The sequence below is a fragment of the Maniola hyperantus genome, chromosome 10 (assembly GCF_902806685.2).
Source record: "Maniola hyperantus chromosome 10, iAphHyp1.2, whole genome shotgun sequence".
In the NCBI taxonomy this organism is placed as follows: Eukaryota; Metazoa; Arthropoda; class Insecta; order Lepidoptera; family Nymphalidae; genus Maniola; species Maniola hyperantus.
Window position 1 is genome coordinate 1,095,719 of NC_048545.1, and position 25,489 is coordinate 1,121,207.

General features: G+C 38.9%; 1 protein-coding gene across 1 annotated transcript; it reads right to left on the reverse strand.

Annotated features, from left to right (window-relative positions):
• Positions 1-33: 33 nt before the first annotated feature.
• Positions 34-25,284, reverse strand: LOC117985870 (uncharacterized). The gene is made up of 17 exons (XM_034972665.2): positions 24,979-25,284; positions 17,631-17,663; positions 16,559-16,726; positions 15,497-15,620; positions 14,981-15,083; positions 14,403-14,515; positions 13,778-13,901; positions 12,955-13,218; positions 6,655-6,772; positions 6,061-6,237; positions 4,860-4,986; positions 4,241-4,343; positions 3,471-3,583; positions 2,358-2,481; positions 989-1,161; positions 550-601; positions 34-105 (listed from the first exon to the last, which is right to left on the reverse strand). Exons 1-17 carry the CDS (start codon positions 25,016-25,018, stop codon positions 34-36), a joined length of 2,028 nt encoding a protein of 675 aa, XP_034828556.2. The 5' UTR covers positions 25,019-25,284.
• Between the last annotated feature and the right edge of the window lie 205 nt (positions 25,285-25,489).

Consider the following 25,489-nt stretch of genomic DNA (forward strand, 5'->3'; position numbering starts at 1 on the left):
CTTTGGCATAAAAACATTATTCCTGGTTCCTGTTTATGACGCTAATACCTCGAACACCTTGATGTCAAGATCTAATTTGAGTTTTCTCAAATCTTCGTCATAAATCTGTAAAAACAGAAAAATATTAAAATATTTATACATACAGTACCTACTAGATAATGCCCGCGACTTCGTCAGGCTTCGACAAGCGACAGGCTTAATTTACACTGAAAGGAAAGCAAGAAAATATTACATAGCATATTGACTTCTATCTCCACAATGTAAAGCACTAATTTCTACCGAGAAAGAAAATTCCCGCGAAGTCTCCGGAATTCCCGCGATTTTTTCATGGGCAAGTAATTTGTGTTATACGTAGTGAAGATAGAAGTTAATATGCTACGTAATATTTTAGAAATTCGCTTCCATTCCCTTTCAGTATAAATTGAGCATTAAGATCTTTTTTTTAATTCTGAATATTTTGGGATCTTTTAATCACTATGTGACTATGTCAGATCCATAATAACCAAATTACACTTCTCTCTATCTTAACTTAGTACATAATACTCTTACGTTTCTTTCAAAAAGAGTTCTCGCGGCTGTGGAAAAAGGCACCGCGAGGACGCTTTGGAAAATACCCACATCTGAATAATTAAGGCAAAACCGGGTCATCATTGCGGCTCGCATTTCTTCACTTCGCACACAAATATATCAATGCAAAAAATCTCGTTGATACGTTGTTCTGTTGCAGTGATATTGAAGGACAAACTAAGTGGTACCTAATTAAATACCACCTACTTTAACGGTCAAGGAAAACATTGTGAAGTAACCTGCTTGCCTGAGAGTTCTACCGAGAAGTCTACCAATCCACAAAGGAGACCAGTGCTCGGTAGTGGGCCGGTGATGGGTTGATCATGATGTTGAAATGATAAGAATCGTTTCAGCCTGCTGGAACTATTACCTACGTATAACCTCACGGGTGAACGAGACAGAGCAGCTATAGGACACTTGCCTGGTAATATTCCTGAAGAACGTCTTGACAACGTTGAACGCATCTGTGATAACAGCAATGACCCGCGGCGTGGCGACGATGGCCTTGGGCGGCTGGAACACCAGGTGGTGGCGCAGCTTTTGCAGGCTCCTAGAGTTGTGCCGCCCTACGCCCGCCTTGTCGAACAGGCGGTACTGCAAAACGCCTACCAATAGGCTACTTGACAATTTTTTTAAGTTGGTCTTAAATGGTTAATATTTGTCCTATTATATCAAAAAAATTAACACTATATTTTTTTGCGCCCTAAAAACCGTAAAACTTTAATTTAAAAAAATATTTTTCTTAGACAGGTGAAAACACTGTCGGCCATGTTTGGCCGATAGATTATCTGTGCTCTGACGTCATGCATTTGTAAACAACAGTATAACCCTGTGGTTAACAACAGTATAACCCTGTGGTTATACTGTTGTTTACAAATGCATGACGTCAGAGCACAGATAATCTATCGGCCAAACATGGCCGACAGTGTTTTCACCTGTCTAAGAAAAATATTTTTTTAAATTAAAGTTTTACGGTTTTTAGGGCGCAAAAAAATATAGTGTTAATTTTTTTGATATAATAGGACAAATATTAACCATTTAAGACCAACTTAAAAAAATTGTCAAGTAGCCTATTCAACGATTACCAACTCGATGTATTACTTACCGCGCCCGAAGAATTTCATTATTGGCGATCTATCACTTACGCAGCCGAAACTGCTTTCGGCGTTTTACAACACCGACGCAATATACCTTACCGACCGACCTATATCTAAGGTCTAAGGATATCAACGCTCATATTATGGTTTCTTGCTGTTGTGTAGTAGAATTATGAAGGTAGAAACTCGAAATCGTGAGCGTTGGCACTCCTTTGTAGTCGACATCCAATTTACACGCTCGAAATGTTTCTGCTTAAGTAGTCGACTATTTCTAATACCGAACCGCTTAGATGTGGAGCAAAATACCCTTTCGGCGGCGCCCATGTTTCCTGCCAGGTATGGACTTGACTTAAGTAAGTGTGCGCGCACACAGGAACGTACCTTGCTCTGTGGCGGGGTGACAGTGACGTCTTTAATTTGACACCTTTTGTTTTTTCCCTAATAATTGTTAAAAGGATATTATAAAACATTCTCCAATGTGAACTAAGCTAATTTTAATTAAACTCTTGAGCAATGCAAACGAGTGTTTGAAAGGCCAAAAACCCCCCCAAACCCGGCGTGATGCGCCAACAGTAAGTACCTACCTCTAAGGCGTGAATAGGCGTCTTCTAGATAAAAGACTCCAACCTAGACCTTAACATTGCTTTAATTGAGCTAGATAGTCGCTTTAACGTGACACAAACTGTAACTTACGTGAGCGTCAGATATGTAAATGGGCTTGTCGAATATGATCCATACGACCACCTCGTTGCACTCCGGCGAGGTGAGGGAACCGAGGTACGTGAAGTACGAATCCTTCTGTGGACTTAGCAGCTTCCTGGAAAATAACTGCACATTTTTACATCACCTGTTACTCAATATCTGCAATGATAGGAATTGTCCTCCTGAAACAATAGGCAATGTGCATAGAACTGGATTTAGTATAAGTATTATGCAAATCCTGCAAAGATAAGTACGGTAGTTGTTGAGCTTGAGAGGCCCTAAATTGAGACAATATGCAATAGGGCACTCGCCCCACCGCCGACGATTACTTAGCGAGAAACGAGTTGAGCTAAAAACTAGAACGAGAAGCGTTGTGTAGTTGGGATAGTTTTGTGCGAGTGCGGGTTGCGAAGCTGAAGTGGCAATGGACAGCGCACATAGTTCGTAAAACCGATAGACGTTGGGGTCCCAAGGTGCTGGAATGGCGACCTCGCACCGGAAGTCGCAGTTTTGGAAGACCCCCCGCTAGGTGGACGGACGACATCAGACGAGTCGCAGGGAGCCGCTGGATTCAGGTGGCGCAAAACCGTGGCGTGTGGAAGTCCCTACAAGAAACCTATGTCCAGCTGTGGACGTCGATCGGTTGATGATGATGACGATGCTAGTGCGACGGGAGGTTATTCGCATCGGTTGCTGGGCTAGTCGCTTCCTCGTCGGAGGATGGACAAGTGCCTTAAGTTAAGTATTAAGTGCCTTAATCTGCTCCGACGGTCATTAATCATAAATCATAATCATTAGGTAGGTACTGTCCAAAAACATAACTGCTTGGGAATTAGGAAATTAGCTATCTAGTAGGTAGGTAATAGATGGAAGTTAAACAATTGACGTGATTATGCAATAATTGAACAATGGATAATACTTAATCCTATAGTCCAATTAGTCTTCCAACGCTGTGCTTTCTGGTACAAGGTCATCATTCTCAATTCTCATCACTTCAGTTTCGCAACCCGTTGAGCTAGGTATGCTACTCTGGTTCTCCAACGGATCTCCTCATTTACAAAACATGCCAAAGGTTTACGGTAAGTATAGCAGTTAGGTAGGTACCTTAAATCCAGAAGGACACCGCTGAGTCTATCACCAATTCTAAGCAATTGAGGGATGTACTGCATCAGCTCTTCAGATGCCTCCTTTTGAGAGTCGCTTAGTTCTGCTTGGACCTGGAAACATCTTATTATTTTCATGTTTTCGATTCCATGTAAGATTCATGATTGAATTTGTCCCAGTGGTGGGTACAAAAACTGCAAAATATTCTGAAAATTCCTGAAAGGCTGAATTTTTGTGGATAAGTAGTGTTTATCGTGATAATGGAGAAGGTTGGAGGTTCATTAAATGACAAGATGATTACCGACTAGGTACCTTTTCACAATATTTCAGCCGTTTAAGAAATATCAGGGTTTTTGCTGTTGTTGCTCCGACTGTTCTGTCTAGCTAAAATTATGGTCAAAAATAAAAAAGTTAAAAAAATATTTAATTTTTTTAAATAAAAATAGCGAGCAAACGAGCAGGCAGGTCACCTGATGTTATGAGATTACCGCTGCCCATGAACATTTGCAGTACCAGAGGAACCACCAATGCGTTGCCGGTCTTTCAGGAATTTGTTGGTCGACCCCTTGAATAACCTCGTGTTGTAATCTAATGGAACCACCGCCGAAGGGAGTTGATTCCACAGTGGGCATGTACGTGGAAAAAAAGATCTGGCAGAACGGGCAGTCGAAGTGCACCAGGCACCCATGTGGCGAGGGTGAAATTGCTTGCGGTGGCGTGTGGTGCGGTTGTAGAAACTTAGAGCTGTAATTGGGTTACGCTTAACTTACATTACAAAACACGGACACAATGGCCAGGCCGTCTCTCCGCTGTAAAGCTTCAGCAACCTTCAGATCTGACCGGACGTGCACGAAGTGAATTTCCATGGGATATCTGAAATAGAATAGAAATATTTTTTATTCAAATAAATTTGTACAAGTACCTACCTACTTTTGAATCATCGAATGAATCTACCACTGCCCAGTGCAGTGGTAGATTCATTCTGCGGCAGACGTGGTCTGTCCACTGCCACTTCAGCTGGCTAATTCGTTGAGCTATGTCGGTCACTCTGGTCCTCCTACGGATTTCCTCGTTACGGATTTTGTCCCTCAGAGAGATACCCAACATAGCCCGCTCCATAGCATGCGACTTTGAACTTGTGGACAAGGCCAACAGCTGTCAGTGTCCCCGTCTCAGCGCCATAAGTCATCACCGGTAGGACACACTCATTAAAGACTTTCGTCTTTAGGCTTTCGGGTATCGACGAATACAGCCCAGCTGTATTCTTCTGTCAGCATCCTTGTCGATGTTGTTTCTACCAAGATGTATTAATGACGAAGAATGACAACCCTATTTAGCAGCTTCTTCCATCACCAAACTTCAAAAGAGAAAAACGGGTATTATACCTACTTGACGCCATTTATCGAGTGTTCGGAGAGCCAGTGGAAGTGTAGCTGTTCGAGTCTGTAGCGGTACTTCAGAGGACCTCCCGTGATCGTTGGGTGCATGCTCTTTTCACCTTCCGTGCTGAACTGAACTGTGGACAATTGTTCGGCTAAATTTATATTCCTTCCCTCCAGATTTTTGAAGTAAATCTATTATCAGAGGAACCCCGATCTTTTTCAGTAACAACCTATTTAATCATGTGAATCCGTTGATTTATCGCTGCGTGATTGAAGGACAAAGCTGTGAAAAAATGCATGGAACCGTTTGTTATGTTAACCCGGTATATATTGTCTGGTGGAATGACCCGGTATATATCGCTTGGCGGCAAGGCTTTGCCGATAGGGTCGGATGTGCCACCCTACCGGCAAAGCCATGCCGCCAAGCGATTAGCGTTCCGGTACGATGCTGTGTAGAAACTGGTGTGGGTTTAATGAAAAATAAACTGCCATACCCCTTTACAGGTTAGCCCGCTTTCATCTTAGACTGCATCATCACTTACCACCAGGTGAGATTGCAGTCAAGGCCTAACTTGTATCTGAATTTATAAAAAAGTAGCCTATAGATTACCAGGTCTTCAACTATATTAAACATGCAAAAAATTGTCTGCGCATTATGACGTAGGCATCCGCTAAGAAAGGATTTTTAAAAATTCAACCCATAAGGGGGGTTTTTATTTTATTTTTATTTATTGGACACACAAAACAGATTATGACAATAATTGATAAAGTAATACAATACAAGCCATGAATAAAACTAGTCACTCTCCAAAAAAAGTGTGTACAAATGCAGTTATTAGTAATGGACGTGTACGAAGTTAGTAACGGACACACTATTAAACAATACCTATACTATAATAAAAGAACATAGAGAACTAAAAATTTGTTAAAAATCGAACACCAAATAAAGTACTTACGTGTTATTGTGTTAGTTATTATACAAAACAAAAATGTATTAATATAAATTATAAGAACCTAGAAAACAAAAATATAAGTCAATTACATTAATTGAATTAAAAAGTAGAATTACGTTATTATAATATGGTGCGCAGGGTGTCACACTTTCGGACTGATTTGATAAACACAGCAGATTTGCCGTTGTTGAAATAGTTTACGCGGGCGAAGTCGTGGGCATAGCTAAACTAATTAAAACTACTGAGAAAGCTTACTGGTATGCCCGTTATTGATCCCGGTCATCAACACTCCGTCGTATCCTGTGAACTTGAGGCTTCCGTGCTTGATGAACCGCCTCTCGAAGTCACTGATGACGTCACTAGTCCTTATGTCTATTGGAGATTGTCGTTTACCCCCTTTCTTGCACAACCCTCCCGGCCAGGCGGTCTCGTCTACATAAATATTAAGATTTGTATTAGCTGGGTGGTTTTATTTTCCGTTTTCCCCGCCACTTACATTATTGAGAACTTGAAAAGAAAGGCACCGTCTAGGTAAGCGCGCCCCATTTTTATTACGATTTGCGTTCTATGCGCATACTGCACTTCTCTAAATATATAAAAGGAAAAGGTGTCTAGCTGACTGATCTATCAACGCACAGCTCAAACTACTGGACGGATCGGGCTGAAATTTGGCATGCAGAAAGGTATTATGACGTAGGCATCCGCTAAGAAAGGATTTTTGAAAATTCAACCCCGAAGGGGGTGAAATAGGGGTTTGAAATTTGTGTAGCCCACGCGGAAGACGTCGCGAGCATAAGCTAGTTATCAATATTTTAGTGCAATCAGAAATAAACAAAAGCAAAACCATACCATCGTAGCTCCAAATCGGGCCGTAGAACTGTTGAATTGATGATGCAAAATCTACAAACCAAAGATGAACAAAGTTAAAGCTTTTAAAAATTAAATCGGTACCTTTAGTCAGAGAAACCTGAGACAAAGAAAGTTTTCACGTTTCAAGTTGCAAGTCGCAACGTAGGTAGTTATGTACTTAGCTATACAGCCTCGGCCCTCGACTGTCGACCTTGCTCTTGAGTGTTGACCTAGAGCCGAAGAGTTTAGCTAGAGCTAGAACTAGGCTCAGCTAGACACGAGTGCACTTCTACTGATTGCCTTCACAGCCGTGCTTACGCCGAGCTTTCTTGGAAAAAAGTTTAAGTTTTCTTCTGTAGGTAGGTACCAACTTTTTTAAGGTTCCGTACCTCAAAAGGAAAAAAGGAACGTTTATAGGATCACTTTGTTGTTTGTTCGTCTGTCCGTCGTGTCTGTCAAGAAAACCTATAGGGTACCTCCCGTTGACCTAGAATCATGAAATTTCGTAGATAGGTAGGTCTTATATAGCACAAGTAAAAGAAAAAATCCGAAAATCGTGAATTTGTGGTTACATCACAGAAACAAATTAAAATGTGTTCATGAACTAATATAAGTAGGTATTTTCAATTTTCAAAGTTAAGTAGATAACTATACCAAGTGGGGTTAAATATGAAAGGGTTTTACTTGTACATTCTAAAATAGATTTTATTTATTTTTATGCATAACTAGCCGATGCCCGCGACTTCATCCGCGTGGATTTACGTTTTTCAAAATCCCGCGGGAACTCTTTGATTTTCCGGGATAAAAAGTAGCCTATGTGTTAATCCAGGGTATAATCTATCTTCATTCCAAATTTCAGCCAAATCCATCCTGTAGTTTTTGCGTGAAGGAATAACAAACATATAGTCGGGATAGTTTTTGATTTATTGTGCAAAATGTCAATGACTTGTATGAAGTCATTGCAAAATGTCGAAAAATACGACTTTAGTACCTACAGAACCCTCGATGCAGCGCGAGTCTGACTTTATCTCGCGGGTTTAGGTTTTTTTAATCCTGTGGGAACTCTTTTAGTAGAAAAATATGGCTAGCTTTGAAAAACCCTGGGAAAGCTTACCGAAAAGTAGCACTAGAACCATTAAACACTTCATCTCCCTAGACTAGGGATATTCCTTATTGGTTGTAGGCAGGTACAGCTTGTTAACCGGCACTGAGATCACTAACAAAATGTAAGTGAAAATTCTTTTCACGTGATTGAATCAATAAAATAATGATATTGTTTAGTAAATATCGAATGGATGTTTGGTATAAGTAGGTATTGTTTCAAGATTTTCATATGTAGGTAACATACAACATCTGAAACTGAACATTGATTACATCCAAAACAACGGGATATAGGTACTTTTTGTTCCGGAAAATCAAAGAGTTCCTACCACACGAGTAGATCCTACGGCGTTTTCAAAAAACCAATTCTAGGAACTAGGAAGTCTCGGCCATCATCTGTGCTTGCATGATGTTAATGATGCATCCCGTTGAAAAACCGGCCAAGTGCGAGTCAGACTCGCGCATCGAGGGTTCCGTACTCGAGTTTTTTTTAGACATTTTGCACGATAAAATATCAATTTTACGATTTTGTTTTCATGCAAAACCTTGTACATGCGTACCTACTCTTGGGGTTGAATTCTCTGTGTACACTACACTTCTCAGAAGAATTCGTGAATCACACCTAGTTGACCTAGTACCTAGGCAAGTAAATGAAATAGGAATGTAGACAAAGACACTGACGTCCGCTTGCAACAAGATAATAGGGGTTATCTCAGGCCCTCACTCCTCGCTGCGGAATTAGAATCTAGATCGAGGATGTGCTGATGAACCTAGATTTGTTTCTGAGTGCGAGGATACTTTGCTGTTTCCTATATGAACTTACCCGGTGTCGACTTTACGGTAGCGGGTAGATATGACATTCTGTTCATGTATTATACTACAGTACCCGACAGGTCGAGATGGCAATCGGGGTGATAAGGCCTCGTACACCCGCACAGCCCCAGCGCTAATCCGGTGCGGACGAGCGGGGCGTCCCCCCTCCTCATACCCCTATTGCCATCACGACCTGTCGCGTACTATAGATGATGCCCGCGACTTCGTCCGCGTGGATTTAGGTTTCTTAAAATCCCATTGGAACTCTTTAATTTTCCAGGATAAAAAGTAGCCTATGTCCTTTCGCGGGATGCAAGCTATATCTGTACCAAATTACGTGAAAATCGGTTGAACGGATGGGCCGTGACAGGCTAGCAGACAGACAGACACACTGTCGCATTATATTAGTATGAATAGTAAGTAAGTATGGATTTAATTTTCAGAGCTGCATACCGGAAGGGTGCCAACGCCCAACGGGACCGCTGTCCGTCCGTCCGTCCGTCCGTCAGTCCGTCCGTCCTTCTGTCTGTCAGCGGGCTGTATTTCGTGCAAAATTGAACCATCTAATATCAGTTGTTATCACTTTAAGTAGATCTACTTACCTAGTACCTACCTAAGTACATATAAATAGGTATATTATGTAACTAAAAAAATCTAAGTGAAAATCTAAAAGAAAAAGGCAATAATCTGTACATTTTCCAGTGATGAACTTAGGTACCTACCCCAGGTATTTAGGTTTTTTTTTAAAAAAAAAAGAACATTAGCCATGTTAAATGACTAATATTCCCCTTTTTCCTCTCCAACTAAGCGTGAAGCTTGTGCTAGGAGTAGGTACGACAATAGTGCAACGGGCGGGGTTTGAACCGTCGATCTTTCGGTTTTCAGTCCACTCCTTTACCAGTTGAGCTATTGAGGCTCTAAAACAAGTTGTTCTGTATTTAGGTCATAGTTAGGTCTACAAGGGCACTATAAACTCGAAACCTAAATAACTAGATAGAAATAAATAGATAATAATATATTGGAAATGCTTTAAATGGAAATATGCGTACTAAAATGGCATAATTAATTTTATTGATCAATGACGAACTAAGTAGATAGTAATTACCAATACCTAGGTAATTAGTTGATGCCTAGGTACATAAAATGACATAGGTAAGTAATTTAAGTAGGTCTACTTGAAGATGACCAACAGACTAACTCACACGCGGCACACCTGTGCTCAGTAGCGAGTCGGCGACGAGTTGATGATGATTATGTTTTTTTTTAATTCCTTGGGTAGGTTGGTACTCTTTGATTTTTTATTGTTCCCTACTTCAAAAGAAAAAAAGGAACTCGTATAGGATAATTAGTATTTTCAATTTTCATAGTACGATAAGAGATAATTATGAAAGGGTACCTGTACATTCTAAAACTTTTTTTTTTTTTCCTATTATAAAGCACCATTATAAAATGGCAGCTTTATTACTACTACCATCTAGCCTATGCTATGGGCTAATAAGTAATATTACTCCAGCTTAAACTTCTGCGTATGATTAATTTTTAAATCTAATTTACAGTCCAATAACTGTCCTTAGTTTATTCTAACACGTACTTACAGTTCACTATGTTCTTGTGACCTAGAAAATTCTAAAACTGATTTTTTTTTTTTTATGCGAATTAATTTTTGATTTATCGTGCAACATGTCTAAAAAATACCCGAGAACATAACCCTCGGTGCGCGAATCTGACTCGCACTTGGCCGGTTTTTCGGGATAAAAAGAGCCTAATGCGTGTGTCCGTCTCCGGGATGCAAGTTATCTCTTTATCAAGTTAGTAACAGGCAAACGATGGGCCGTGGAAAGGTAACAGACAGACAGACAGGCGGTCATACATACTTCCGCACAATATTAGTAGATATGATCTATGAATTCCTTTTCGATGAATCATTTGAGTTTGATAAATTTTGACTGATATGCGATTTATGGAGTCTCCATTTAAAACATAAATAACGATTGTATATCGAGGTACCTATTTATACTTACTCTATAAGTACATGCATACTCGTATTCTTAGCATTTTTATTTTTAGTAGTGCGTGGGAAGTGCTTATACAAGTCTTCATTTAATAAAACAACAAAGTAAATGTTTTGGAATTCTGTATTGTAATATGTAACTTTGTTTAATAAAGAGCACAAAAAATATCTACTTACAGAATTAAATTAAATTTATACTATTACATAATAAATTATTACAAAATACATATATTTATTTACAATTTTTATTACCTAGATAAAATTTGATTAGAAATAAAAATCATCTTTCACTTCACAGCCGCTATTTGCTACAACATATAAAAACATATTATTATGTATGTATTATTATAGTAATAAATTAAACCATGATATTACCACGAGATACAATATACTTACGCAAATAATATCCTAATCTAAATATATAAAAGGAAAAGCTGACTGACTGACTGACTGATCTATCAACGCACAGTTCAAACTACTGGACGAATGGGGTGAATTAATATGGCATGCAGATAGCTATTATGACGTAGAAATCCGCTAAGAAAGGATTTTTTTTAATTCAAGGGGTTTGAAATTTGTTTAGTTCACGCGGGCGAAGTCGCGGGCTAAGCGAGTTTTTAATATAGGCACATACTTAGCTACTTAAATAAATAACAATTTAATCATCATTATTATAATAATTCAAATAGTTATTAATATTAAATTGAAGTACATATTTTCAAACTCTTTCAATAAATATTTTTATTTTGTTGTAAATATGTAATAAGAATATTTTAACATTAATTAAATTCGCTTATATTTTCTAATTCGTGAAAAAAAATTATATATACATATTTATTATTTTGTTGATTGCAATTAATTTATTCAATTATTGATAATATTTTTTTTTACATACGTAGGTAGGTATCATAGAGAATGTTTTTATATCTAAAATATGCGAGGAAGTGGAATATTAAATGTTATAAAAGCAAAAATTAGGCACCTATCAATAATTTTTTTGACTAGTTTTGTACAACTCTATCACCAATTAGGAATATTATAAATCATTTTAATTAATATAACAGTTAATTTACAAAATTAATTACATGAAAACAAAAATACCTAACTTAACCAATTGTATAATCTGCTGTGTGACGAATCTGTTTTACAAATTTTTGGACATTACAATCTATATAAATGCACATCAGGAAAAGTTTTTTTAAACAACATGAAATCGGCAATATATTTCCAAGACACAGAAAAAAATAGTCTTCAACCTTTCTGATAACTTGTACCAACTCTATTTTTTTCTGGAAGTACCTACACCATCAATTCGATAGTAGCCTCTTTCAAACCAAGAAAGAATCGCAAAAATTGATGAACCCATACCAATAATAATAATAAATCTAAACTAATTGTGCATTACAAGAATAATTTATGCTAATTACTTATGTATTTTAGGAAAAAAATATGATCGATTCACTTAATTACCCTTTCAAATAAAAAAAGGAATATAAAAATCGATCAATGTTTTGAACTCGAAACTTACCTATAAAATAGAAACTAATGGAATGCAATCGCCATTCGGCATTTGAGCAAAAATATGTAATAGGCCTGTTACCTAGGTATGAAATGAAATTATTATGCTAATAAAACGTGTTTTAATAATACTAGGTATCTAATAATACCTATGAGGAGCTGGCAAACAAAACGGTATAGATATCTAATTACACTTCATCAAAATCCTTTGTTTCTTTAATCCGGACGTTTTTCAAGAAAAACGGCCTAATGTACTGTACTGAAATTTAGTCCATAGTTCATGATTTCGACCTGAATTTAAACTTATCCTAATTGTTTCCAAGCAAAATAGCCTAAAACTGTGCTAAAATTAAGTGATTTCTAAGGTTGTTCAGTGTTCATCCCAAACATTTTTATCTCCTAATTCAACAGATTTGTATTTCTTGAAAACAGTACAGTTACAGTAAAGTAATTTCAACAGCTTTCATTCAGTTTTTTGCTCCCCATGTAAAATTTTACTTCGATACATTACCTACTCTATTTTGTTCACCAGGTCCTCGTAAATAAAAGGAGAAACTAACTGGCTAACTTATCTATCAACGTATATCCAGCTCCAACCACTGGGTCTAGAAACTGGAGATTTTGCATGTGGATTCCTCTATAATTTCGACCCCCTTTTACTCTCGTGCGTTTCATATTATCTTCTGTCTTACTCATCACCGAGCACGAATATTTTATACGCCATCAACGTAACACGTCTATCATGGCACCAAATTCTAAATCACTTGACGGTAGGAACCATCCCGGCGCGGCGATACGTCTTTTCCGGTAACTCTCAACAGGAACTTAGTTTGACTAGTCACTAAAATACATCTTTAGTTGTTCAACGCTTTAACAATCGAACACTCCTTAACGTCGCGTCCGAAGAATCTCTTCTTCATATTGACTAGAGTGCACACGCCTTTGCTCATGACTCCAGAGACGGATGAGGAAAGGTTGAGGAGTGCTGCGAAGAGACTGATGGCGCCGGGTATAGCGACGGTTCCACTGGACTCTCTACTCCTGTGGATGACCCGGTTGACTGGCTGCAGGCTCCTGTAGTTGTTAATGCCACCGACGTCAACTTTACTGAAGAGTTTGAACTGGAAAGAATGGCATTGATAAATTTTTTGACCCCAGAAGATTAAGTACTAAAAACAGTATTTTATCAAATTCGTTTGTCTGTATGTTACGCTGAAACTACTAACTTCAAACATGTATTAAATGCAGTTTGGAAGACTTGATAATACTCTGGATTAATATTTAGGATATTTTTTATTCTGAAAATCAATAGAGTTCTTTCGGAATAGGGAGTAATTTTTTTGTTGATATTACTCTATCACTTCGGCAAAACAGATTTTGACAATTCATTTTTAACAGAGATTTTCGTGTCATGTTGGTCGGTTACATCGATGGTCGGTACCCATACCCCTGATCGGTTTCTACACGGCATCGCACTGGCGGCACGGCCTTGCCGGTATGGTGGTAACCAGCCACGGCCGAAGCCTTCCAGGCTTCCACCAGACCAGACCAGAGATAATTTTGATAATATGAATTCCCAAATAGTCCCCGCCAAGAATCAAACCCAGTACCTCTACTGATAAGACCACAGCACTTACCACTGCGCCAGGAAGGTCGTCGGGATTAGAACAAACGCCTCACCTGTGTGTCAGTAATTCTGATGGGCCTGTCCATGACGATCCAGGTGACAACCTCCTGACAGTTGGGAGTGGTGAGCGAGCCGTGGTACGTGTAGAATGACTGCATGTTGGAACTGAACATCCGCCTGACAAACAGACAAAAATATTAATATGGAACCAAGATATTATATCTAAATATAGAGCCTCAATAGCTCAACCGGTGAAGGAGTGGACTGAAAACCGAAAGGTCGACGGTTCAAACCCCGCCCGTTGCACTATTGTCGTACCTACTCCTAGCACAAGCTTGACGCTTAGTTGGAGAGGAAAGGGGAATATTAGTCATTTAACATGGCTAATATTCTTTTAAAAAAAAAATATATATATATAAAATAATGCCTAGATCTTACGAATCTGAAGTGTCAAAGGGCAGGACACATAATTCGAAAACCCTAGACGTTAGACCTAGAACCCTTTAGACTCCCAAGGTGTTAAAAATTAAAATAGCGACCTCGCACTGGAAAGTGCAGCGTTGACAGATTCATCTTTATGTGGACATACAAACGTCGCAGGGAGCCGCTGGATTCAGGCGGCGCAAGACCGTGGACGTCTATCGGTTGAAGATGATGATGATAAATATGATGACTCACGTGAGATCAATGACGGATGCAGGAACAGAGCCTGCGTTTCTTTCCAGGAGGTATGGCAGAACTGGTTCCAACTCTCCCAGTGCAAACTCATTCTCATCTGTAGTACTGTGTACCTGGGGAACAATTAATAAGGAACATGTTGTTTATCTACTTATTATGACATCGATGATAATTAATTATTACTAGCTGATGCCCTCGATTTCGTAGGCGTGGATTCAGGTTTTTAAAAATCTCCTGGGAACTCTTGGATTATCCGGGATAAAAAGTAGTCTATGTCACCCTCCAGGTCTTTAATTAACTATATCCATGTAAAACGTCGTATACCTCTCTCCTATAATGATGTACATGTAGATGAGTACAGAACGCGCCCGAAAGTAATGTCCATCGGCTTTTAGAATGACATTTCGTCTTTGTAGAGCGTTGTCTCTGTCACTCATACCTATATGACGTTTTGTCGGTCTCAACGACAGCGACAGTGCTTTACAAATTTGTTATCTCCATCTAAGGTCGATGTACATCACTTGCGGCCGCTTACTGTAACGAGATTCCCCAAAGTAAAGCAAGCATTGGTAACTTACCTCAGCAAGGATCCCAATAACGGCCAGTCCATCCGGATGTTCCACAGCCTCATCTACCGACATCCCGGTCTTTACGTGCACCATGTGGATTTCCATGGGGAACCTGGACAAAGTTCCGAGAATTACTAATTATTGTGGTATCATTTAGCAAGCTGATGGGCAGGTCATGCCTGTCGCAGAACCGACCGACGGGGCAGACGTGTTCTGGAGTGGAGACTGCGTACCTCCTCTAATAGATTTTTTAAACTTGTGTAAAGGCATGTCTAAAATAGTTTGCGGGATTTTGTAATAAAAGGTTATACCCATACCCACAAATGACTTTTGACTTTCCTGAGACGGAAGGTAGGAGTTGCAAGCTTATTACGGTTTCTTGTTAGCCTATTGTGTAGATCACCAATTTTCTTGTAACTAAGAATATTTTGTCTTAGTGAGAGGAAACCTGTCCCCAGTGAGCTGGAGATGGGTTGATGATGACGATTCTTTTTAATAAACGGCAGGGTAGTTAGTATCGCTTACTTCATTCCATCAATGGCGTGTTCAGACAGCCAGTGCAGATGGAACTGCACGAAGCTGTAGTTCCCTCGCAGGGGCCCCCCGGACACCAGCGGGGGAGGAGCGTCTTCTTCTATTGTCCATTTCACTGTGGACAAACATCTCGTTTCACTCGGGTGGAAATTCACTAAGAACAAGCTTAGTTTTCCAAATATATAAAAGGAAAACGTCTGACTGATCTATCAACGCACAGCTCAAACTACAAGATGAATCGGGCTGAAATTTGGCATGCATATAGCTATTGTGACGTAGGCATCCGCTAAGAACGGATTTTTGAAAATTCAATCCCTAATGGGGTGAAATAGGGGTTTGAAATTTGTGTAGTCCACACGGATGAAGTCGCGAGCATAAGCGACTCATAGTTCTCTATAATCCGCCAAAACAGATAAATCTGTACGTGTGGCAGCATGCGGTATGCGCCGCCCGCCCTCCCGCTGTTAAACACGCAGGAAAAAGGAATGTAGAATCCATAATGCAAAGTGCAAAGTTCTGAGCATCACTTGCGTCGCTACCATCACGTATTTTGTGTGCCGTCCTGTCGTGCTGCTGATGTCATGCGTTTTGTGTGATGTCTTGTCGTGCTGCTACCGTCATGGGTCTTTTGTAGAGACGCAGTGCGTTGCGCGTCGCGTGATGCGTAGCGTCGCGCTGTTAACTCAAACCACGGAGTAGAAAAAACTTCTGTGGTCCATGACTCAGACTTATGGCAAAGTATGAGAGCATTCTTGCAGAAGCGTTTGCTTGTTATATGGCTTAGTACGATGCAAAGCACCATGCGACGCGCAATGTGTCGTCCTGTCATGCTGTTGTTGTCACGCGTTTTATGTGATGTCTTGTCGTGCTGCTTAATTCAGGCTTTTTGTGTGGTATCCTGTCACCCGTTTTGTGTGATGTGTGTGCTGCTACCGTCCGCATCAGTCTTTTCGTCAATCAACTATAGGTACCTACCATCATATTGTGTTGTCGGAAGTTTACGATCGTCAAGTGACTCCACAATGTCTAAGCATATTTCCATGGGTTACTCACACGTATGGCCGTTGTTGCCAGCCGAGGCGTTAACGCTGCTGTATCCGCGGAACACCAGGGGACCTCTGATGTGCGAGTCGAACTTGTCCACGATGGCACTGCGGGACATTATGTTGATGGGAGACTGCTGGGTTCCCTTCGAGCACTCTCCTGGCCAGTTCTTTTCGACTGTGGAGGAATATTCACTATGTTAGATACCAAATGCTTTTTCTTTTCTTTTTTTAATTATAGCTGTTTTATTCAAACCAATTTATTATTTTAAATGTAAAATTGTGTCTGTCTATCTGTTCCTTTTTTTCGTTCGTCGTTGACTGCAATCTCACCTGGTGGTATGTCTGTCACCAGTCTGAGATGGAAGCAGGCTAACTTGGAAGAGGTACGGGAATTTTTACCCATACCCCTTTGGTTTTAACATGATACTGATAGCCATCTGTGCCGATAGGCTTAACCGATTTTGATGGAATTTGCTACAGCTTGCATCCCGGTGATAGACATACAAGCTGCTTTTCATACCGTAAAATGAAAAATTTCCCACAAGAGGAGGAAAGTGCAAACATTCATCATCATCCTCATCAACCGATAGACGTCCACTGCTGGACATAGGTCTCTTGTAGGGACTTCCACACGCTATGGTCTTGCACTGCCTGAATCCAGCGGCTCCCTGCGAGTCGTCTGATGTCGTCCGTCCACCTAGTGGGGGGTCTTCCAACGCTGCGTCTTCCGTTTACAACCCGTTGAGCTATGTTGGTTACTCTAGTTCTCCTACGGATCTCCTCATTTCTGATTTGCTCACGTAGAGAAACTCCAAGCATAGCTCTCTCTATCGCCCGCTGAGTGACTCTGAGCTTTCTTATGAGGCCCATAGTTAGCGACCATGTCTCGGATCCATATGTCATTACGGGCAACACGCACTGTTCGAAGAGTTTGGTCTTCAAGCACTGAGGAATTTTGGACAAGAAGATATCTCGAAGCCTCCTAAACGCTGCCCAACCGAGTAGGATTCGGCGGCTGCAAACATTACTGTATTTTTAATAGATATAAAAATGAATACAGTCATGAATAATTCACTTACAGTCGTAAGACCAGTCGTCTCCATTGGTAATACCTGAAACAATAGAACTTATGTCATCTAGGCATTTATATAATTCTTTCGAAATACCCTCAGATTGAAAATCTGAGGAAATACTTTTGTTATCTTCACCGAACAATCTCCTTCGTGCCTTCTCCATAAACGTGACACTGGCGAAACACTCTGTGCCCAGCTGGCACACCTAAAAGCCAATAATTGGGAATTGAATTGAATTGAACTTTTGTTATCTAACCCAGTCATTTTAGCTCCATGTATTATGTATTTTTTTATTTATAATAGTTGTGTGTGTATAATAGTTATGTATGTATTACTGAAATAGTTAGGTATTTTTAAGGTTATTAATAAAATTTAAAAGTCAAAGTCAAATGATTTATTCAAAATAGGTAATAAATTACTCTTTTTGATAGTCAGATGTTGAATTTGTAAGATATAGTGATAATTATTATTACGCAAACTTAAAACTAAAACTACGAGTTAATTTTTCATTTTCGAATAAGCGACAAAAAATAGTCAGGGAACGTCTTTTATATTCACGAAAACCTCTAAGTATGTAGGAATAAATAAGCACCTACTATTATACAAGTGCATAATATGTAAATAGACAATTTGGTCGAGTCATAAGGATTCTCGTATTCATTTCCCTGGGGTGACCGGGAGCATTTCAAATTAGATTTCCTGTTACAAGCTAGAACCCCGGCTTTCCAAGAATAGGTACTCTTTTCCACCGGCCGGCGATGGCTCCAGATGATGATGATGATAATTATTATTTTTGAAATTTAATATTTGGCCAGGTACGTATTTTGCTAAAGTTTTGTAGGTACTTAATTTAAATAATATTATGTAACCTATAGTAGGTACCTACTGACGTCTAGCACATGACCGTAATTTGAGTAATTATGTATGTTTAATTATTATATTCTGTTCTGATGGTATAAATTATTTTAAGTTCAAAACGTGAAAAAAATTTAATTTTAATAACATATTTGTAGGTACTAACTTGATAAATTCTTTCTTAAAGGTATTAATTAGTTTTTATGAACATACCAGCAAGAAATATTTATTAAAATATTAAGTTTTTTTAGTTAATTGATAGGAATCTTATGATGTTAAGCAGTTAAGCGTTTCGGTTCGGTACGATGCCATTTATTATAAGTAAGTCGTAGAAATAATCTGGTCTCCCTCTAGTTCTTAATTCCGAAATAGAAATGAAATACTTGGTATTTCATTTTCATTTTATTTCTTGTCCAACTCAAACTAAAATAATTATTCAACTTGGGTACCTTTGTTCCCAAGTTGAATAATTCGTTGGGCTATGTCAGTCACTTGGGTTCTCCGACGGATTTCCTAGTTACGGATTTTGTCTCTCAGGGAGAGGGTCAAGTAGGTAAGTTTCCGTAATGAAAATGAGCAAATAGTTAGGTAAGTGTATAGCTACTATAGTTTTAGGTTCTTTATTTCATTTCACTTAAGGGGACTCAGTTCAGTGCTTTCTTCATACAAATGTAGGAGGGAAATTACAACAATAGTCGATATTGTACGCACAAAACTAAGAATTATATCGATTTATCTCGTCATTATCTAGGTTTATTGATATATAAAACATTGAAAAAAATATTGATTTAAAAGTTACGAGGCCCAAAAGATTCCTTTTTTAACACTAAATTAATGACAACTTTGGGCGTAAATAAATAAGATTAGGGATATGAAAATTCTTTAACAATTTATCATTAGACGTAGTTTATTTATTCTTTAGTTGAAATAACTTTACTTTGCAAACATAAATTCAGCAGTTTTTTCTCAAAAATACTTTACCTAAACCCTTTTCACGCGCTTGATTTCGGTGAAAATCATCGTGCCTCTCAACTTTCTCATACAATGTCAAGTGAAAAGCAAACATGTTACCCACGTGCGCTGCCAATTTCGGTCGAGCGTCCTGCGTCACCTTAAGACTGCATAGGTAGGTAATCTGTTGCCACCATCAGGTAGTCAAGTGCAAGCTATCGACTGTCAGTGATAAATAAATCTAGAGTGGAATCTATAGCAGAAAGATTACAAATCTGATCCAATCAATGCGATACACCAAGTCTTGTTTTGATGAACATCTATATTCTGTGGGTATTGGTTAGTTGCTAAGTTCTTGTTTCTAGGTGGAATCAAATGTATTGTGAGATCATATCGAATAGATTGAGTAGATCAGCAAATTATAAATCCGAGATTTTACGGAAATAGTCTCTATTATCAGTACCCTCTGATTATAAATGAGAAAGTGTGTTTGTTTGTTGGTTTGTCCTTCAATCACGTCGCAACGGTGCAACGGATTGACGTGATTTTTTGCATGGGTGTAGATGATAGAGTCAATATCAAAGAGTTCCCACGGGATTTTTAAAAAGCCTAATTTCAAGCAGACGAAGTCGCGGGCATTGGGCTAGTTATTAATATTTAGAGTTTCTCTACGTGATATAAGATTATATTGGCGCACCTTTGAGTAAAACCACACCTACGTTCATGCTTCAAAACATGGTGGTATTGGTTTGGCTACCAGTCTATAAAAGTCGGTGTAAAAAATCTTTAAGGTTTATTTTATCCCACGAAGTACAGGTCGCGGCAGAAAGTAATGTACATCGACATTTCGAAGGAGATAGCAGATTTGTAGAGCGTTGTCCCTGTCATTGAGACCGACTAAACGTCATATAGGTACGAGTGACAGAGATAACGCTCTACAAAGCCGAAATTTCTCATTCTAAAGCCCGATGTATATTACTTTCTGCCCCGTACGGTGGGTAGGTACTTATTATCTATGTACTGTAGATAACATTCATAATATTTGATGAACGCATCAACTTACTTAAATTCATCCGATAAGTAGTGTAAACGCATAGATTTGTTAAAAACCAAAGTCTAATGGAATTTTTGTGGCCGTTTTGCAAATGTTTGGGCTTAGATAGTAACTGTCGCTTTAGTGTGGATATACGCTTAGTTACCTAGTTTGTTAATTTATTTAATAAAAATAAAAAATATATATGCCTGACGACGCAAAATGAGAGTCAAAAAATGTATTGTCCGGTCACCGTAACTTGACGCGTGAGAATATAATATTGGCACCATTGCTTTGTTTGCTTTATTCCTTGGAAGTTAGGGCTTATTATTGTGTGATATGCAATGGTGCCAACATATATTCTTAAGCGTCAAGTTAATAATAAAAAAAAAAACGTTGACCTATTTGGTTTTATGGTCATAATTATATTTGAAAAGGGTAAATTTATAAAGGCCCTGACTTACCGAGTGCCTACTTCATAATTCCATAAAAAAATATCGTTTTTTTTAAAGAATATTAGCCATTGTTAAATCCCCTATCCTCTCCAACTAAGCGTCAAGCTTGTGCTGGGAGTAGGTACGACAATAGTGCAACGGGCGGGGCTTGAACCGTCGACCTTTCGGTTTTCAGTCCACTCGGTTACCCGTTGAGCTACTTTGGCTTTAGGTCTTTGAAATAGCTATACATAAAGAAATGTCGAGTTGATCGAACCTCTTATTGGAGTCTGCTGAAAACAATAAAATGAAATGTATATTGAAGTTAATTTTACCAACAAAAAAGATAAGCAGGCACTGAAAGCGCCAGTGAACGAAGCGTGAAAGAATACAATCGAAACTGAAACACTGGGTCTCTTTTCATTGAAATACGGAGACAACGGCAAATCGGAACTTTAATGGTAAAGCCTTTTTTATACACAGAAAATTATTGTACCTACTCAGCCCTTTTAAAACATTTTTTGAATAATATTACGCACGCACGCATATATCAACGCACAGTCTATAAACCACTGCTCCTAGAGACATAAAATTTGGAGGGTGTGTTTGTAAATTTTTCGAAATTCAACCCTTTTTAAATTTATGTAGTCCACGCGGACGAAGTCGCGAGTATAAGCTAGTTTTATATAATACAGATGTAGTCCTGCACACGATATTGTGTTCATACAATATAGGTCGGATTAGTTCGATTCTTTGTGTTCGCATTAAAAAAGACTTGTTGAATAGATCGTCTGTCACCACAATAGGTTACACAGCTCTATGGGCTTACAATCCCGAGGTCTAGTGCAAGCAGAGGCGCATATGTCGAGAGCGCCCTAAGTAAGCATCTCATAGGCACCCCTCTAGCAGCCATATATTAAAAAAACTAGCTGATGCCCGCGACTTCGTCCGCGTGGAATTGGGTTTTTAAAAATCCCGCGGGAATTCTTTGATTTTATGGGATAAAAAGTAGCCTATATGTTAATCCAGGATATAATCTATCTCCATTCCAAACATCCAAATCCGTTCCGCCGTTTTTGCGTGATTGAGTAACAAACATCTAAACATACAAACATCCAAACATCCACACTTTCACATTTATAATATTATAGTAGGAAGTAGGATAACTAACTAACTTCGAAAGAACGATGAATCGTGTACAGTCCGCGACATGTTGAGATGGCAATCGGGGTATGAGGCAGGGGGACGCCCAGCCCACACGCACGTTACCCACGTTCACCCCCACCGGGTTAGCGCGAGGGCTGTGTGGGCGTTTCCTGCTCGATTGCCATCTCGACCTGTCACATACTATAATTGCAAGGCTGGCGGAGGCGGTCACTCCAAGATTTTGCATAGAAGCCCAACTCTACATGATCGCTCGCGCCCCTTCGTAATCTCGCGCCCCTAGGCACGTGCCTAGTTTGCCTTAGGGATAATCCGCCAGTGAGTGCAAGGCTCACACGGAAATATTATGGCGATATTCGTGAACCCTTTACTATTATAATAACTTTTTTTTAAAGAATATTAGTCAAGTTAATTGCTGACTAATATTCCCTTTCCCCTCCAATTAAGCGCACAGCTTGTTTTAGGAGTAGGTACGACAATAGTGCAACGGGTGGGATTTGAAACGATAAATACCTATCTACGGTAGGTATTTATCGTTATATCTAAATATATAAAAGGAAAAGGTGATGACTGACTGACTGATCTATCAACGCACAGCCCAAACTACTGGACGGATCGGGCTTGCATGTTTGCATGCAAATTTGGCATGCAGATAGCTATTATGACGCAGGCATCCGCTAAGAAAGAATTTTTGAAAATTCAAGGGAGTGAAATAGGGGTTTAAAATTTGTGTAGTCCACGCGGACGAGGTCGCGTGCATAAGCTAGTTATAACTAAATTTAATTTAATTTACATATCTTTATTGCTTAATACTATGACAAAGAATAAAAATACAGGATATACTTTAAAAAAAAAACCGGCCAAGTGCGAGTCAGGCTCGCGCAATGAGGGTTCCGTACTACAGTCGTATTTTTTCGACATTTTGCACGATAATTCAAAAACTATGATGCATAAAAATAAATAAAAGTCTGTTTTAGAATGTACAGGTGAAGACCTTTCATATGATACCCCACTTGATATAGTCACTCACTTCGAAAGTTGAAAATACCAATCATTAGTTCATGACCAGAATTTTTTTTGTGTGATCTAACCCTATATTCACGGTTTTCAGATTTTTCCCCAAATGTCAGCTATAAGATCTACCTACCTGCCAAATTTCATGATTCTAGGTCAACGTAAAGTATCCTGTAGGTTTCTTGACAGACAGACGGACAGACAGACAGACAACAAAGTGATCCTATAAGAGTTCCGTTTTTCCTTTTGAGGTACGGAACCCTAAAAAGGACGACCTTATCACCAAAGTGATCTCTTCTCGTTAATAAATTGCTTCTAGGCAACCCATACTTTATAGAACTGTAAGACCCCCCCCCCCCCCCCCCCCTTTACTAACTTTACTCACGTGAGTAAACACGTATTATTTAGAATGGAAATCACTCACGGTAGTTTAAACGCTAAAATACATACATAGGTACATATACAATACATACAATCTAAACATAATATATACTATATAAATATAATATGTACTTACTACTTACATATAAAAATATATATTTGTCATTAAATAAATTAAATTTAGTTTAGGTTATTAGGTTTATTATTTAGTTTAACTGTGAAACATGTTTCTTATCGTATAGAAATGCTACAAGAGTGCGCTATCCGTGGAATTCGTCTTACTATTAACGAACCATCGTAAAACTATTTGTAAAAAAAAAATTATTCGAAATGTTAATATAATTTATGTTTTATAATATTATTACTTATTTAAAATTTAAACCAGATTTATGTTTTATTTAAATAAAATATATTTTATGATGATTTCGTGTGTCTAGAACCACCAGTCAAGGCTGTGCGTTGTCGCAAGCCGTTGTCAGTCCGTCAGTCACAACCATAGAGCAGAAACAAAACTCACGGTAGGCACAGTACGCGGCGGAAAGTAATGTACATCGACCTTTAGAAGGAGATAGCGGATTTGTAGAGCATTGCGTCGTCGTTGTGGCCAACAAAATGGCATAGGTATGAGTGACAGAGACAACGCTCTACAAAGCCGAACTGTTATTCTAAAAGCCGATGTACATTACTTTCTGCCGCGTACCTAGTATATAGGTATTTTAGAAGAATTGAAATGAAATGAATTTATTTATTTATTTTATGTATCATATCATACGCTATCATGATAATGTCAAGACTCTACCACCGGTTCGGAAAGCAGATTCTACTGAAAAGAGCCGGCAAGTAACTCAGTAGTTGCTCTCTTTTTTAAACAAAATGTTACAATATGTAAATAAGTATACAAGTGGGCTGCTGAAGCTTTCAGTAGATCATCATCATCATGATCAACCCATCGCCGCCGGCTCACTACAAAGCATTTGTCTCCTCTCACAGTGAGAAGGGTTTTGGCCATAGTCTACCACGCTGGCCATGTGCGGATTGGTAGACTTCACACACCTTTGAGAACATTATGGAGAACTCTCAGGCATGCAGGTTTCCTCACGATGTTTTCCTTCACCGTTAAAGCAAGTGATATTGAATTAGGTACTTAAAACGCACATAACTCCGAAAAGTTAGGGGTGCGTGCCCGGGATCGAGCCCATGACCTCCGATTGGAAGGCGGACGTCCTAACCACTAGGCTATCACAGCTTAGTAGTAGCTTCAGTAGATCGCCTGCCTAAAATTATGAATTACTAGCTGATGCCCGCGACTTCGTCCGCGCGGAATTAGGTTTTTAAAAATCCCGTGGAAACTCTTTGATTTTCCGGGATAAAAGTAGCCTATGTCACTCTCCAGGTATTTATCTATACCCATGCAAAAAATCAATCAATCTGTTGCACCGTTACGACGTGATTGAAGGACAAACCAACAAACAAACAAACACACTTTCGCATTTATTTATAAGAAGGGTATGATTGCACTTACCAGATATGGCGGCAAAGAAAATCACTGCAATCACCCACATATTTCCAAATTATTATATTATTATTTTTTATCTTAGCTCAATAAATTATTTTTAATGGCGTAATAAATATTGTCCTAATTTAGTTGTATTTATTTGAAAATAAAATTCTAAAATAATTTATGTGCACGGTTGTGAATTCGAAAAACAACTGAAGCGGGGTGGTCGGTCTCCAAGTTTTTATACATATTTTATTTTTTTAATATATTTAGTACGAGTAGTTCACACCTCGCACGAGGCACATTCGATACTGCACCCGCCAGCCGCTCGTGTAGTTCCTGTGATAACTTGCGACCGACACACACGCCCACCAACAATGGAAAACAATCTAAATATATATAAAGGATTGACTGACTGACTGATCTATCAACGCACAGCTTAAACTCCTGGACGGATCGGGCTGAAATTTGGCATGCAGATAGCTATAGTGACATAGGCATCCGCTAAGAAAGGATTTTTGAAAATTCAACACCT

What these genes read in the sequence shown, in the direction of transcription:
- LOC117985870 (XM_034972665.2), bottom strand. Translation starts at nt 25,018, where the DNA reads ATGTGGGTGATTGCAGTGATTTTCTTTGCCGCCATATCTG. An exon ending in GATCAATAACGGGCATACCA is followed by an intron (nt 4,987 to 6,060) that starts GTAAGCTTTCTC and finishes AATTGTCCACAG; the next exon opens with TTCAGTTCAGCACGGAAGGT. An exon ending in TTGTGTCCGTGTTTTGTAAT is followed by an intron (nt 3,584 to 4,240) that starts GTAAGTTAAGCG and finishes AGATGTTTCCAG; the next exon opens with GTCCAAGCAGAACTAAGCGA.